General features: G+C 39.9%; 1 protein-coding gene across 1 annotated transcript; it reads right to left on the bottom strand.

The window, feature by feature from the left end:
* Positions 1-1,944: 1,944 nt before the first annotated feature.
* Positions 1,945-2,916, bottom strand: LOC142003677 (olfactory receptor 2AT4-like). Its single transcript, XM_074980821.1, has one exon. The coding sequence runs from the start codon at positions 2,902-2,904 to the stop codon at positions 1,945-1,947; it is 960 nt and encodes a 319-aa protein (XP_074836922.1). The 5' UTR covers positions 2,905-2,916.
* Between the last annotated feature and the right edge of the window lie 12,729 nt (positions 2,917-15,645).

Genomic DNA, 15,645 nt, shown 5'->3' on the forward strand with positions numbered 1-15,645 from the left:
GCTTGGTGGCAGAGGCTACAGATCCAGCAGCAGCCCTGGCGGTGACTGAAGCTGAGGCCCTGGCAATGGCTTCGGCCCTGGCCCTGGTGGTGGATCCGACGGTGGCTGTGGTGAACAGCCAGCATAAATTAGAATTGGGGTACGAGGGGGACCTGGGGCACCCTGGCTCTGAGGGGAGGAGGAGGACATTTATCTACAGCGGAGCAGTGGGGCTGTGTCAGATATGGAAGGATGACAACCACAAGTGTGGCAATCTTTGAATTGCATTTGGACACTGCAATTCTATTGCATAAAGATAACATTTCTTTATTCCCCCAATTCTGAGATATACAATATATTGTAATTTACAGATTGTACATATTGAAATTACACTTCAGATTCTTCTGGGATTATTTGTAAGAATAACTTCTGATATGTAAGAATCTCATAAATGGAGTCCATACTATGGTGCACAGTTCCGTCCAGTGCAATGTAGAGGGGAAAAGTTTAAGAATGGTGTTTTTGTCTTAACTTATTTGGTATATTTACTGAAGGCTTGAGAGCTGGAAATGCCTTCATTAATAAGCAAGATACTAGTAAATAGGCAACTCTTATGAGCTGTGTCTACACGTGCATGCTACTTCGAAGTAGCGGCACTAACTTCGAAATAGCGCCCGTCGCGGCTACACGCGTCGGGCGCTATTTCGAAGTTAACTTTGACGTTAGGTGGCGAGACGTCGAAGTCGCTAACCTCATGAGGCGATCGGAATAGCACCCTACTTTGACGTTCAACGTCGAAGTAGGGACCGTATAGACGATCCGCGTCCCGCAACGTCGAAATTGCCAGGTCCTCCATGGCGGCCATCAGCTGGGGGGTTGAGAGATGCTCTCTCTCCAGCCCCTGCGGGGCTCTATGGTCACCGTGGGCAGCAGCCCTTAGCCCAGGGCTTCTGGCTGCTGCTGCGGCAGCTGGGGATCCATGCTGCAGGCACAGGGTCTGCAACCAGTTGTCAGCTCTGTGTATCTTGTGTTGTTTAGAGCAACTGTGTCTGGGAGGGGCCCTTTAAGGGAGCGGCTTGCTGTTGAGTCTGCCCTGTGACCCTGTCTGCAGCTGTGCCTGGCACCCTTATTTCGATGTGTGCTACTTTGGCGTGTAGACGTACCCTCGCAGCGCCTATTTCGATGTGGTGCCGCGCAACGTCGAAGTTGAACATCGACGTTGCCAGCCCTGGAGGACGTGTAGACGTTATTCATCGAAATAGCCTATTTCGATGTTGCTACATCGAAATAAGCTATTTCGATGTTGGCTTCACGTGTAGACGTAGCCATGAGCAGCATGTTAGTTACTGCTATGAATATTGTGTCAATATTTCAGTCTGATAAAATGTTTTATAATGATTTTGGAGACACCTTTTAATTTCTTTCTATGGCATCATGGATAAAAAGTAATCAATAAACTTTTAAATTATTTTAATAGTAAATGGTTTTAAATTACATAACTCATTTTGAGGAGAGCCTAGCTGAACCCAGAAATATACTTTCCTATACCTTCCTAGGTACTTGTGCACAAGATTCCCACGTAAATGTGCAGAAGAAGGGAGGAATAATTTTGCTTCATTTCCTAGGCTGGACTGTAGAAAAGAATGAAGTTTCTATTTATAAATACTGCTTCTGTAGCCAGTTTTGCAATACATGGTACAGTATTACACACAATACAGATTTTGGCTTCATTCATAGCTCTACATTCAATGTTAAGCATAATATTATCTGTGACTTTCCACAATTAAAGGAAAATTAGTATTTCAAAAAATATGTGGTATCAGTAGAAAGAAAATCACCCAAACCCACAAGGTCCCGTACATGACAAACCCTTTAAGTCCTACATAACCCCTTTATACAGGGGTTGAGGAGATGTACACATTCAGCAGGATATTTTGAGCTGGAACCAATTTTTCCCCATGAGATTTACAGTTTGTCAGAACAAGAAAAGATCTTCAGAAAAACAAACCTTTTTACCGCATATTTTACCTCCTTGTTTCGCAAAGTGTAAATGAGTGGATTTAGTAATGGAGTTAAAGTAGCAAAAACTACATTACCCAAAATATGGATATCAATAGGTAAGTCTGCTCTGTAGGAGATATATGCCAGGGCAATGGAAGAATAGTAAGTGCCAACCACAATCAAATGAGAAGTGCATGTAGAAAAAGCCTTACTGCGACCTACTTTAGAATTGATCTTTAATATGGAGATAATGATATAAATATATGAAAGGACTACAAGTATAAAAGGCACAGCTGAAACAGTCATGGCAAAGTAAAACCCCAAGAAAGTCTGAAAAGCAGCAAAGAAATCTGCACAGGCTGCTTGCACAACTGCCAGATGATCACAAAAACAATTGTAAATGATGTTTTTTTCACCAAATGTCAATAGAGAGGCCTGGAAGGTAATAGGTATTGATATTGACAGTGGAGTTACCCAGGCGCATGCAGCCAGTAGAATGTTTACTTTCTTTGTCATTTTAACGGAATAATGGAAAGGGTTACAAATTGCTTCATAACGATCATAAGACATGACTACAAGAAGCAGTGATTCAGCCATAGTTAGACCATGAAAAAGGTACATCTGCAGAAAGCAGATATTGAAAGAAATAGTTTTGGCATTGACCAGAAACATTGCCAACATTTTGGGAATGGTAGTAGTTGTAAACAGTATATCTAACACAGAGAGATTAGTTAAAAAAAAGTACATGGGTTTGTGAAGTTTTTCATCCATCACAACCACAGCTATAATAATGACATTACCAATTAGTATTATGAGATAGCATAGTAAAAATACAGGGAAAAGAGGCATCTGGTAATCATGAAGTGCAGGGAATCCAGTGAGATAAAATTCTTTAGCAAAAGAATTGCTGTTGCAGTTGTTCATGGTCTGAGTGTTGAAGACATCTAAAATAAAAAACACACAAAGTCAGGTAACAATACTAATTATTTCAAGAAAGATGGTATGTTTATGAGTGAACTGAGTTTTGCCAGTCCTCTTTGGTGATAAAATAACATATTGGATTTATTCTTGTAGATAAGTGCTCCTCATCCAATCTGATTAAACTTTCAGTGGCTTCCATGCCAAACAACATATTAAGCCAGGATGGGCAGTGATGGTGTCCCTAGACCTTGTCTGGCAGAAGCTAGTAATGGAAAATGGGATGGATTACTTGATTTTTACATATTATGTTCATTCCCTCAGGCACACTTTGCATTGCCTATTGTTGACAAACCACAGGGCTAGTACCTCTCCAATTTCATATCTGAGTTCCTTCAGAACTCTTGTGTGAATACCATCTTGTCCTGGTGATTTATTATTGGTTAATTTATCAGTTTCCTCTAAAACCTCCTCTACTCAAACCTCCATTTGGGATGGCTACTCAGATTGGTCACTTGAAATTAATACTGAAGTTTAGGAAGCTCTATCCCTTCCACTGTAGTAAAAACTGATTCAAAGAACTAATTTAACTTCTCTGTGACAGCTTTGTATTCCGTAAGTGCTTGATTGTCCAGTGGCCTCTCAGATTGATTGGCAGAGTTCATTCTTCTGCAGTATGTAAATAATGTTTATAGTGGTTGGATTTTTTTTTTCACTTTTTGGCTAGTTTGTCCTCAAATTCTTTTTTGGCCAGCCTAATTTGATTATGCTTCTTTATGCTTTCCTCCATAGCCTTGAACGTTCAATTTTTAAAAATTGCCTTTTTGCCTAGAAACACTTCTTTAACAGATGGTGTTTTATCTCTTTATTTGACTGTTTTGTTTGTTTGTTTGTTTTAATTTGGGGCATACATTTAATGTAAGCCTCTAGTATGGTGCTTGTTAAAAGGTTCCAGGCAGTTTGCAGTCACTTCACTTTTGGAACTCTAGCATTTAATTTCTTTTTAACTAACATTCTCATTTTGGCCTAGTTTGCCTTTCAGAAATCAAGTACAGGCTGAACCTCTCTAATCCAGTACCCTCGTACCTGACCAGTGTTGAATGAGAGAATTTGCCACATCACTGGAGGTGAATATTTTCTAACAGCATTACCAACACTTTCACAGCTTACTGGGCTCTTAGAAGATATTTAGAGCTTAATTGCAGCTGAATAAACACCACAGAACACTTAGAGCCAGAACTGGTGGCTGGAAACAAACTTTCTGGGACCACAGGAAACTGGGCCACGCCTATGAGAAGTGGTCGTCCAGCTAACTAAAATCAGGCTGGATTACATATGTTGCCGGATGAGAGAGTTCTGGACTGGAGAGGTTCAACCTGTACTACTTTGGTGTGTTTCTTCCAAACCTCTTCCTCCCCTCACACAAACAGGTTACATTTAATTATGTTGTGTTTGCTACTACTAAACAGCTCAGCTATACTCACCTCCTGTATGTAACTTAGGACCAAATCAAAACTTGCCTCCTCTCTTGTGGGTTGCAGGACTAGCTACTCCAGGAAGCTGTTTTTGGTGTCAAGAAACTTTATCTCTATATCCTGTCCTGAGATGACACGTGCTCAGGCAATATGGGGATAGTTGAAATCATATCACTATCACGATGATGTGGTCAGTAGTATGTTCCTGCTACACTCTTCTTATCTAAGCGTGGAATTTCAGTCCATAGAGATGCTATGTACAGTTTAAGATTTTCACTGTTTGACTTTGCGCTTTTTTTAACGAAGAGTGCCACTCACTACCAGTACAGCCTAGTCTGCCATTCCTCCATATTTTGTACCCTGCTGTTACCCTGCTGTGTCCCACTGAGTATCCTCATTCCACCAAGTTTCTGCAATGCTTAGTATGTCAGTATCTTCTTTTAAAACCAGGCACTCAAGTTCACCAGTTTTGGTGTTAAAATGTTTAGCACTTGAATACAACCACTTTACAAAAGTTGTCACTTTTGAGCTGTTCACTTTCATGTGATGTAATTTGGTGACACTTCTTTCATTTGATTGATTCTCTTCAGTTCCAAACTATACTTTATCAGTTTCCATCTTCTACTATTTACTAGGTTATGAAGAATTTCGATAAAGGATATCCCTGTTCAAACTGAATGCTTTTTAAAATGTGTCGACTTCCCTTTGCCTTGGTTTTAAAATTCCTCTTCAATGTTTATAACAGTACATGCCAGCAACTGGATTCCATTTTGGTTTAAGCGGAACCCATCCTTTGGTATAGCCTTCTCCTTTCCCAACAGGTTTCCTAATAAACCTAAATCTCTCCTCTGTACACTGTCTTCTCATCCATGTATTGATATCCTGCAGTGTTTCCTGTCTAACTGGCCCTGCACATGGACCTGGTAGCATTTTGGAGAATCATCATCATCATCATCATCGCCAATAATCATGGGCTCAGCACCCATAGGTGTCTGATGTCTCTCTCACTATTTCCTTCCATTTTCCCTGTCCACTGCAGAGTGGCTTAGTTTCTGTAGACTAGCTCCGCACCAATCTACTACATCATCTATCCATTCTCTGTGGGGTCGGCCTCTCCTATTCAAACCATCCATTATGCTGAATACTGGGGTCTTGATTTTTTGTTCATTGTTCATTCTGCAAATATGTCCAAATAGTTGTAGCTTCTGTTTTACAACCTTCTGCAGCAGGATCTCTTTCAGCTGTATCTTCCTATATAATTCCTCATTGGTGACCTTCTGCATCCATCTTATTCTCAGAATCTTTCTATAACAACTCCTTTCGAACACCAATATTCTTCTTTGCGAATCTTTCATTATCACCCGTCTCACATCCGTACCACATGCTGCTGAATACACACTTTTTCAAGACACCTAGCTTTGTTCTTAAGCTAATTGCTTTGCTTTTCCAGATCTTATCCATCGCCTTCAAACTCGCTCTTGCTTTCGCTATTCTAGTCGCTATTTCCTTCTTACAGTCTAGATCATAAGTTATGTTGCTCCCCAGATATGCGAACTTTTTTACATTTTCTAGATCAATACCATCCACACTGATCTTCCTTCCTATTTCTTTATCTCCAAATACCATCGTTTTTGTTTTATCAATGTTCATAATCAGTCCGTACTGCTTCCCTTCTTCGTTTAACGCCCGCACCATTTTCGCTAGCTTCTCCTCATCTTCCTCAGTGGTAACTATATCATCTGCGAACCTCAAGTTGTTAATTCTTTTTCCGTGCACAGATACTTCTACCTCTTCCTTGATCTTGTCCATTACTCTCTCCAGATGTGCGATGAAGATACTTGGCGATATTGGATCTCCTTGTCCCATACCTCTACTTGTTTTAAACCAACTTCCCATCTCCCCACATGTTCTCACTGCTGCCTCTGCATTATCATTGATATCTTTCAACAACCATATTAGTCTGCTATCCACTCCGTATGACTCCAACACCATCCAAGCCACTTTCTGATCTATACTGTCAAATGCCTTTTGAAAATCGACGAAGTAAGTGTATACGTTTTTGTTCTTTCATCGAGCTTTCTCTGCTATCAGTCTTAGTGCCAATATCTGCTGTATGGTACTTCCATCTTTTCTGAACTCTGCTAGCTTGTCTGCTATATGTTCTTCTATCTGCGATCTTAATCCCTCAGTCAGTATTATCATCAGCACCTTACCTAGATGACTCATTAGGGCAATCATTCTGTAGTTCTTCCACGCCAATGTATTTCCTTTCTTGGGTATTGTCACTAACACAGATCTTGTCCGTTCCTTAGGTGCCTTCCCTTCTTTCCATGTTATATTACATATTCGGTGTATATCCTGAATCATGCTTTCTCCACTATATTTGATCATCTCTCCCGTGATCTTATCATTTCCAGGGCTCTTGTTGTTCTTTAGTCGTTTCACTGCTCTTTCTACATCCTCCTTTGAAATATCGATCTCGCTGTCGATGCTCAGGGGGATATGTCTTCCAATTCTTCAATCAGTCTCTCTGAGACACTCGGGTCCAACTGTGCTTTCTATAGATCAGTGCAATATCTCATCTATCATTGCACAATCTTCTCCCATTTCCTATTAATATTCCTAATTGTCTTATACACCTCCCTGGTCTTAGAGTCGCTGTAATAACTCTTGATATCTTTACATTGCTCCTCTAACCATTTCTCCTTATCCTTTCTGTCTGCTTTCCTTACCACAGTGCATTTCATCTTATATTGCTGTTCTGCCATCTCAGAAACATCTCTTCTGATCTTCAACGCTCTTATCTCTTGAACCAACTTCAGTGTCTTCTGGGTAATCCACTTCTTATTGATCTTTTCTTCTTCTGGAACAGTCTGCTCAACTGCCTCTTCTATAGTGATGGCTATCTCTGCCAGTCTTTTATCTTGGTCTTTCTCTGTGGCGATATTCTTAATCTTCTCTTCAAGCGCTGTTCTGTATGCATTCCTTGTTTCTTCTAAACATAGCCTCACCACATCTCTTCTTTTCTTAAACTGTCTTACATTTTCTTTTGAGTTTTATCTCGATGTTTGGGATCACTAGACTGTGGTCTGAGTCTATATCCACTCTTTGGAAAGTCTGGCACAGCTGTACTGATGTTATCTATCTTCTTCGTATCAAAATCATATCTATCACGTTCTTGGACTTACCATCATTCGATCGCCATGTCCACTTCCTACAGTCCTTTTGTTGGACTCTTGTGTTGCAAATCACCATCTCATGCTCTGTAGCAAACTTTAACAGTTTTTTGCCTCATTCGTTTCTTTCTCTGTATCCAAACTTTCCCATGACTCTCTCCCAACCTTCATTATCTGTTCCAACCTTCTCATTCCAATCTCCTCTGATGATCACATCTTTCTTCAGTATCTCCTTCACCGTCTTTGTCAAGTCTTTATAAAATAGCTCAGTTTCTTCCTCCAAACTGTCCGACGTGGGTGCATACACCTGAATGACTGAGATGTTGAACGGTTTTGCTTCGAATTGCACAACCATCATTCTTGCACTCACCAGTTAGTATCCTAATAATGCTCTTCTAGCTGTTTTGCTAAGAAGGAATCCAACTCCTGCTTCATGCTTCATTTCGTTTCCAGACCAAATGACTTCACACCCACATATCTCTCCTGATGCCATCCAATGCATCTCTGCCAGTCCAAGTATATCACATTGATAGCGCTCCATTTCCTTCTGAAGCAGCTCCAATTTTCCAATTGCCCACAGTGTTCAGACATTCCATGTTCCAATGGATAGCATACGTGTTCGGTGTAATTTTCTTTCGGTAGCCAACATATCAACCCAACCCCGATTGCTTGATTGGTATAGCGGACCTTATTTATCCGGGCGATGTCTGAGCCAGCATCTTTTGACATTTGGTTGTACTGGCATCAGATTTCATTCTTATTGTTGTTTGACAGTCAGTGCATCAACACACATCTGACCAACCCTCCTCTTTCATCCAGGCTTGGACTGGCATGGAGCTCTCAGTGTCTTCATGGCAGAGTTATTCTGGAGGATGCTACCATAGAAATCCCAGATTTCAATCTCTCCACAGGTGGCACGTGATTCAAAAACCCGCACTTTCAAATCGCCACGGCTGCCATTATGCTAATGAGGCACTGCATATTCATTGCAGCGCCTCATTAGCTTCATTCAAACCTGCTCATTAACATGCCCGTTTTGAAAGGAGTGGCACGTGTAGACACAGGGTATGTATTTGCAGATGATTTCCTTAATTACTTTTTCTATTATCTTTCCTGGCACAGAAGTTAAACTGACCAGTCTGTAGTTTCCTGTGTTGTTCTTATTCCCCTTTTTATAGATGGGCACTATATTTGCCTTTTTCCAGTCTTCTGGAATCTCTCCTGTCTCCCATGAGTTTCCAAAGATGATAGCTAAAGGTTCAGATACCTCTTCTATCAGCTCTTTGAGTATTCTAGGATTTATTTCACCAGGCCCTGGTGACTTGCAGACATCTAACTTTTCTAAGGGATTTTTAACTTGTTCTTTTTTTATTTTATCTTCTAAACCTATCCCTTTCCCACTAACATTCACTATGTTAGGCATTTCTCCTTCAGACTTCTTGGTGAAGACCAAAACAAAGAAGTCATTAAGCATCTCTGCCATTTCAAGTTTCCCATTACAGTTTCTCCCTCCTCACTGAGCAATGGGCCTACCCTATCCTTGGTCTTCCTCTTGCATTTAATGTATTTATAAAAAGTCTTCTTGTTTTACTTTATGCCTGTAGCTAATTTGAGCTCGTTTTGTGCCTTTGCCTTTCTAATCTTGCCCCTGCATTCCTGTGTTGTTTGCCTATACTCATGCTTTGTAATTTGTCCTAGTTTCCATTTCTTATAGGATTCCTTTCTTATTTTGAGATCATGCAAGATCTCCTGGTTAAGCCAAGGCAGTCTTTTGCCATATTTTCTATCTTTCCTATGCAGCAGAATAGCTTGCTTTTGGGCCCTTAATAACAGCCCTTTGAAAAACTGCCAACTCTCCTCTGTTGTTTTCCCCTCAGTCTTGCTTCCCACGAGGCCCTACCTACCAGCTCTCTGATTTTACCAAAATCCACTTTCCTGAATTCCATTGTCTCTATTTTGCTGTTCTCCCTTCTACTTTTCCTTAAAATTGTGAATTGCATCTGGTTGTGGGATGAGTAAGAGATGTCTTGAAGTAACACAATATTCGATATTTGGTGCTGTGTAGATGGCACCAAATGCTGAAATAGCCTATTCTGAAAATACTCAAAATAGGATATTCTATTTACATAATGCAAATGACGTATCTTATTTTGAGTTAAAGGCAGAGTGTAAATGTAGCCATACTCACCAGTGGACTTTGCAGGGAGGGAGTATATCTTACACTTTTGCACCAGAGACATCCATAGCTCCAGTTAGTTTTCAAATACAATACACACATAGCCAATGTCATAATGTATCAGGGAGTATTTCAAAAGAAGCACAAGCTGTAATGTGTAATGTTTTGTGCGTTCCTTTGCTCTTATGTAGGAGGGTAAAGAAGTGTTCCCAAAACTGTCTATTTATTTTATATACCTTTATTATGTTACCTCTCTAAATGTAATCACCCCCATCATCTCTTTCCATGTGCCATAGCCAGGCCTTCTATCATATTCATGTTGCATCTCTGGACTTTTCTATTTGTTGCAAAATAGTTTTTGAATGAGGATTAAAACTGAAATGATCATTCAAAGCAAAAACATCCAATACATTTATATAGTGACACTAGAACATATTCTGCATTATCATCTCTCACTTCCCTAATAAAGGCATACATTATGTTTGTTTTTCTGAGTGGTCCTTTGCTTTGAGGAATTTTCTTATGTTTTTACTTTTCTGTGCACAAGGAGTCCCATGTCTTTCTCCTGAGCTGTTACGAATTAATTTTGAACTCGGTAATGTGTATGAGTAATTTGTGGTACAGCTGTCAAAGGGCACTACCTTGCACTTCTGAATTCAAGGTATTCAGTTCTGACAGATAAAGCCATTTATAATTCAGATATTGGCGATTTGAAAGATTCCCTGTCCCTGAGAAGCAACTCAGCAGTTGAGTTCAGCTGGGACATTCAACCAAAAGTCTTCAGGTTATATTAGGTTTTTTCCCCAAGGCTGTGTCTACGCTTACATATCTGGTGCCTCATTTGCAAATTCTTCTTTCGAAAGAAGAAAACCAGTGTAAATGCAGCTCTTACGAAAGAAAACCCCATCTTCCAAAGAGCCCTTCTTCCCATAAAAAAGACATGTAAATCTGCACCTTATTTGCGTTATTGATTTCCCTCATTTGCATGCCTCTTTCCAAAGAGGAATGCAAGTGTAGACACAGCCCAAGAGAAAAGGGCTGTTGGCTTGCTCAGAAGATTTTGTTTTGGATTGGGGTGGCCTTCAATGTCATTTTGAAATTATGAAAGTCTGGTTAGAGTATATGTTTTTAATAGTTTTAAAAATGGTGACTTGAGAGTTATTGGTATTTGTCATACTTATGCCTTTCATTTTTCCTCTTCTCCCTGCTATTATTATTAAGCTTTTTAAAGAACTGACTATAAAAGTTTGATGAGAAATGCTGTACTATAAAAATTGTTGCACTGTACTACATGCAAATGTTCACCAGTTAACTGCCTAAAAATTAACAAGATCAATCAAATTTTAAAAATCACATCCTTTGGTGATTGCTATCATATAATATTAAAAAATGTTTTTCGCCATGCAGGATATCATGAGAAAAAAATTAAATCAAACGGAAGCATTAGCCTGAAATTTATGGACCTTAAAGTGATAATATAAACTGTACCTGAATTGTGAATTCCAGATATTATAAGAGCATTGTTTTCATTGATGTTGCACTTGCTGTTATGTGTGAGGCTCCTGCAATAAAGCTGATGACAAATACATTAATTGGGGCTTTTATTGCTTTTGAAAAGTTTGTGTAGTCCTTATTTCCACCTTTGTGTACCAAAAGATTAAATTAACGTTGGTTTTTTTACCTACAATTAAGAAAGTTGTGCAGATGTGATTACTTGTACGCTACATAATCCCAGAAGATTTTGGAATCTGAACTGCACTCCAGAGCCGATAATTTGTGTGAATTACATTGAAGATTTGCACAGTGAAAAAATGAAAGCAAATTATCTGCAATAGGGTGTGCCATATGATAAGCTGAAATTTGTCAGCAAGATTTTGTCACTTATACCTATGCAACCACTTATTTTTAGCTTAGAAATCTCCTGTACCTATCAAGGCAAGAAAAGAATTCAACCTTGTTGGGAGCAACAGTTTGTATTTGGGACATACATTATATAATTTTTAAATATTCCAAGGAGACTTCTATACTGGCGGTATGAGACTTCCAGCAGATGTTATTAAAATTGATGTGTACTGTGATTATGCTTTTTTCCATACACATTAGAAATAAGTATTTAAGGAACCAGTCACCTGTCCTCAAGCATGATTCAGAACCATGACATCTATACCAAAACAAAGCTCCTTGCATACGGTGCAGTGGTTGTTCGAATGCTACTGTATGCATATGAAGCCTGGACAACATACGGTCATCACTTGAAGGCACTTCAACAATATCATCAGCGCTACCTCAGGAGAATTCTAAATATCTCTTGGGAGGATAAGCTCACAAACATTTTGTCCAAGAAAACTCAAACATGGCCAACATTGAAGCCATGATCATTCATCAATAACTTTGTTGGCCTGGTCACATGGTTCAGATGTCTGATCAGCGCCTCCCAAAAGAGATTGTGTTTTCCAAGTAGGAAGAAGGACAGTGGTGCATTGGGGGCCCTCAGAAGTAATATAAGGACATTCTGAGGACACACATGAAAAAGTGCAGCACCAGTGCAACACTTAAGAGAACCTTGCCCAAGACCGTCCCCAGAGGAGAATGGTAATTCATGAAGGGGTGGCACAATCTGAGAGTGTAGATGAGGAGCGCAGTGAAGTGCAGTGCAGATGAAGAGAAGCAAAGAAAAAGAAATGAGCATCCAAAACTACCCCAGCCCCTTCCAATAGATACCAACGCCTATCCCTTCTGTGATAAGATCTGTGGCTCCAGAATCAGGCTGATCAGCCATCAATGCAATCACAAATAGGAGGGTGACGTGAAGAAACCCTACTCATTATTGAATAACCACCAACAGAGTACATGATTCAGTGGTCTGTAGCTCACATTGTCTGGTACTTCATATTGCCCTTTATGGACAAGCAGACAGAGCAATCACAATCAGCGCCCTCTGCATTAATTGAAGCTGTGCTTGCTAAAAAGTCAGTGAATGATGTTGCCCCTGCCAAATGCTACATTACATGCCCCCCTATCCGTACACATTACCTTCCCCTTTTAGAGGCACAGCATCTCCAGGCCACTCCAGGCACAATCAATACATGCCATCCTTACCCTATTCATTCTCCTCCCCTGGACAGAGCACTGCATCCCCAGCCACTCCAGGCACCACCATATGAGACCTCTCTCAACCCAGTCAGCCCATTCCCCTACTCCGTCTCTGCATCCCCCATCCACCCGATGCCCCTCTCCCCCCGGCCCGGCTTCCATACCTCATCCCTCCACACATTGTCATACTCTTCTTGTCGGGGAACAGAACAAAGGGGGATGGTTATGGAGAGCCCTGCTTCATAGCTGCACAAAATCAACACCCTCCAGAAGGCTAGGGGAGTAAGGGCACTTCGAAGTAGCTTTGAAGTTTAAAACTTTGAAGTTACCACAGGGAGAATTAACCTAATGAGGTGCTGCATATTCATTGCAACACATCATTAGTATTCTCCACTCAGGGTGATTACCATGCCCCCTTCAAAGAAGGGGGCTAGTGTAGACATAGCCTCCCTGTTATTCCTTCGGGGCTGGCACAGTACGGTATCTCTGTGGCTCACAATCCTTCCACACCAGGCTTTTCTACTCCTCTAGTCCATTTCAATTGCAGTGCCTTCTTTGCTGCGCCTCGCAACAAGTTCCTGGACAGAACTTGAGCACTTTGATTTCCACCTTTTTAGCATCATATGCCCTTCCCCCATAGTATGTTAGCTTGATCTTACAGATCAATGTGCTACACTCAGCATTTCTGGCTCATTATTCATTGAGATCCAAGGTCAAGGAAAAATTCATGTCCTTCTTAGGAATCATCCAGGGGACTGTCCAAGAGGCGGAACAGGAGCCTCATTCTGAGCAGAGTACCTTGTGGAACAATATGAAGATCAAGCCATACTGTTGACCATATCATCTTTTTGCCCACATAAAGCAGTAACTACATCTGCTCTTTCCAGAGATGATTAGTTTAAGACCTTTCAGCAAATGGAGACCTTATAGCTACCCCTAGAGATACTTCAAGTGAGTCCCAAATTAGTCATCATTTTATATCGTGTTTCACATGGAGGATTGGCCATGACAATCAATGAGGGTGTCCTCCAGCCCATTGCAGATTGGTGGCATACTCCCGCTTTAAGTTTAGCAAGATCAGATAAAGCAGATTGCCAATACCAAACGTTCTGTAAGGACATGAGATATTTCCTTTTTGCTTCTAGTCCCTGGATCATAAGAAATACACATAGCCTGGTCTTAAGTTGATGTTTAGGGGAAATGGGTGATACTTGAATGGACTAGGAGCCAGTAGAAATGGGAGAAATAGCCAAGATAATATATTCCATGTGCCCCAGTAGGCTAAAGTATGTAAGCTGATGGTGCAATCAAGAGTTGTGGATCAGCTTGTAAAGATCCATACCCTTAATTCTCTCCCCTTAACAATTACCTTTCTTTTATGCCAGGCGGCAATTGCAACAAATCCAAGTATGTTAAAAAGCTATCTGGTAAGAACATAATAAACTCTCATTCCCTTTCCTTCAGGTAACATATGGCCATATATAACCCCTTAGATGGGTTTCTATTTCAGAGATGTGTAAGACAGCTATTTGGAGCTCATTCATACATTTTAAAAAAAATTACTAAAAATAACTAAATGGAAAATAATGTAACAATCTCCCATTTAAGAAATGCAAAAATAAAAATTGACTTCATAAAAATAACACTGTTGAAAAATACAATCATTTAAATAAAGCATATACATTTTCCTTTTAGTTTTAAAACAAATGTTAACAGACCCAAGCAATACTTGGTAAATATACTAGTGTGTAAATACATTGGTTGTTTCTTTACACTTGTGTAGTGGAAGAGAGTAACTAAGAATGCCCAAAAGGCTTGTATTTATTTTACATACATTTATTATGTCACCTCTTTAAATTTAATCTCCCCAAAAATTTCTTCCCATATTCCATAGCCACGTCTCCAGTCATTTTCATTTCCCTTCTCCTCACTTTTCCATTTCTTGCAGTATAGTTTTTGAATTGGGACTAAAATTGAACATATTCAAGCCAAGGGTATCCAATAAATGTATTTTCTGGCATTAGAATGTATTCTGTATAATACTCTATCACTTCCCTAATAAACATTCTGTTTGCTTTTCTGAGAGGTCTTCTGCTTTGAGGAAATGTTTTGTGTTCTTCTGTTTCTGTGCAGAATGAGGGGCAGGTCCTTCTCATGAGTTGTTACACATTAATTTAGAACTCAGCAGTGTGTCTGAGTAATTTTTGGTGTTCCTTTCCAAGTGCACTACCTTGCACTTCTGAATTCAAAGTATTCAGTTTATAGAGATAAACCCACTTATAATGTGAAGCTTGGGAATTTGAAAGATTCCCTATCCCAGAGGGGCAACTCGGCAGTTGAGGTCAGCTGTGACATTCAACCTAGAAATCTTCAGATTATATTAAATGTTTCTGCCAAGAAAATGGAAGGTATTTAGCTTGCAGGAAAGATTTTATTTGGGATAGGTGTGGCCTTTCAAAGTCATTTTGAAATGTTAAAATTCTGATTAGTGGATTACTGACATTTATAAAGAGTATAAAGAAGTATCTAAAGAAGGATACAATCTGTCATTGCAACCAACCTAGGATTGTTACATTTTCTCTCTTAATAAATATACTCACACACATACACATACAAAATTATATATTTGTCTGTCTTGAGCAGCTAATTTTTAGTTTTCAAGGGATGGGCTTCCATACTTTCTCCTGGGACAGCATTTTAATGTTCACATAAATCTTACTGTTAGGAAGGTTTTCTTATTCAGCCTAAATATTCTTACTACTGCCAAAGTGACACAAAAGAGGTCTGCTGAGGATCTATGGAACAGAGATGTGCCTGTCACATGGCT

Source organism: Carettochelys insculpta, chromosome 1 (assembly GCF_033958435.1).
Source record: "Carettochelys insculpta isolate YL-2023 chromosome 1, ASM3395843v1, whole genome shotgun sequence".
NCBI lineage: Eukaryota > Metazoa > Chordata > Testudines > Carettochelyidae > Carettochelys > Carettochelys insculpta.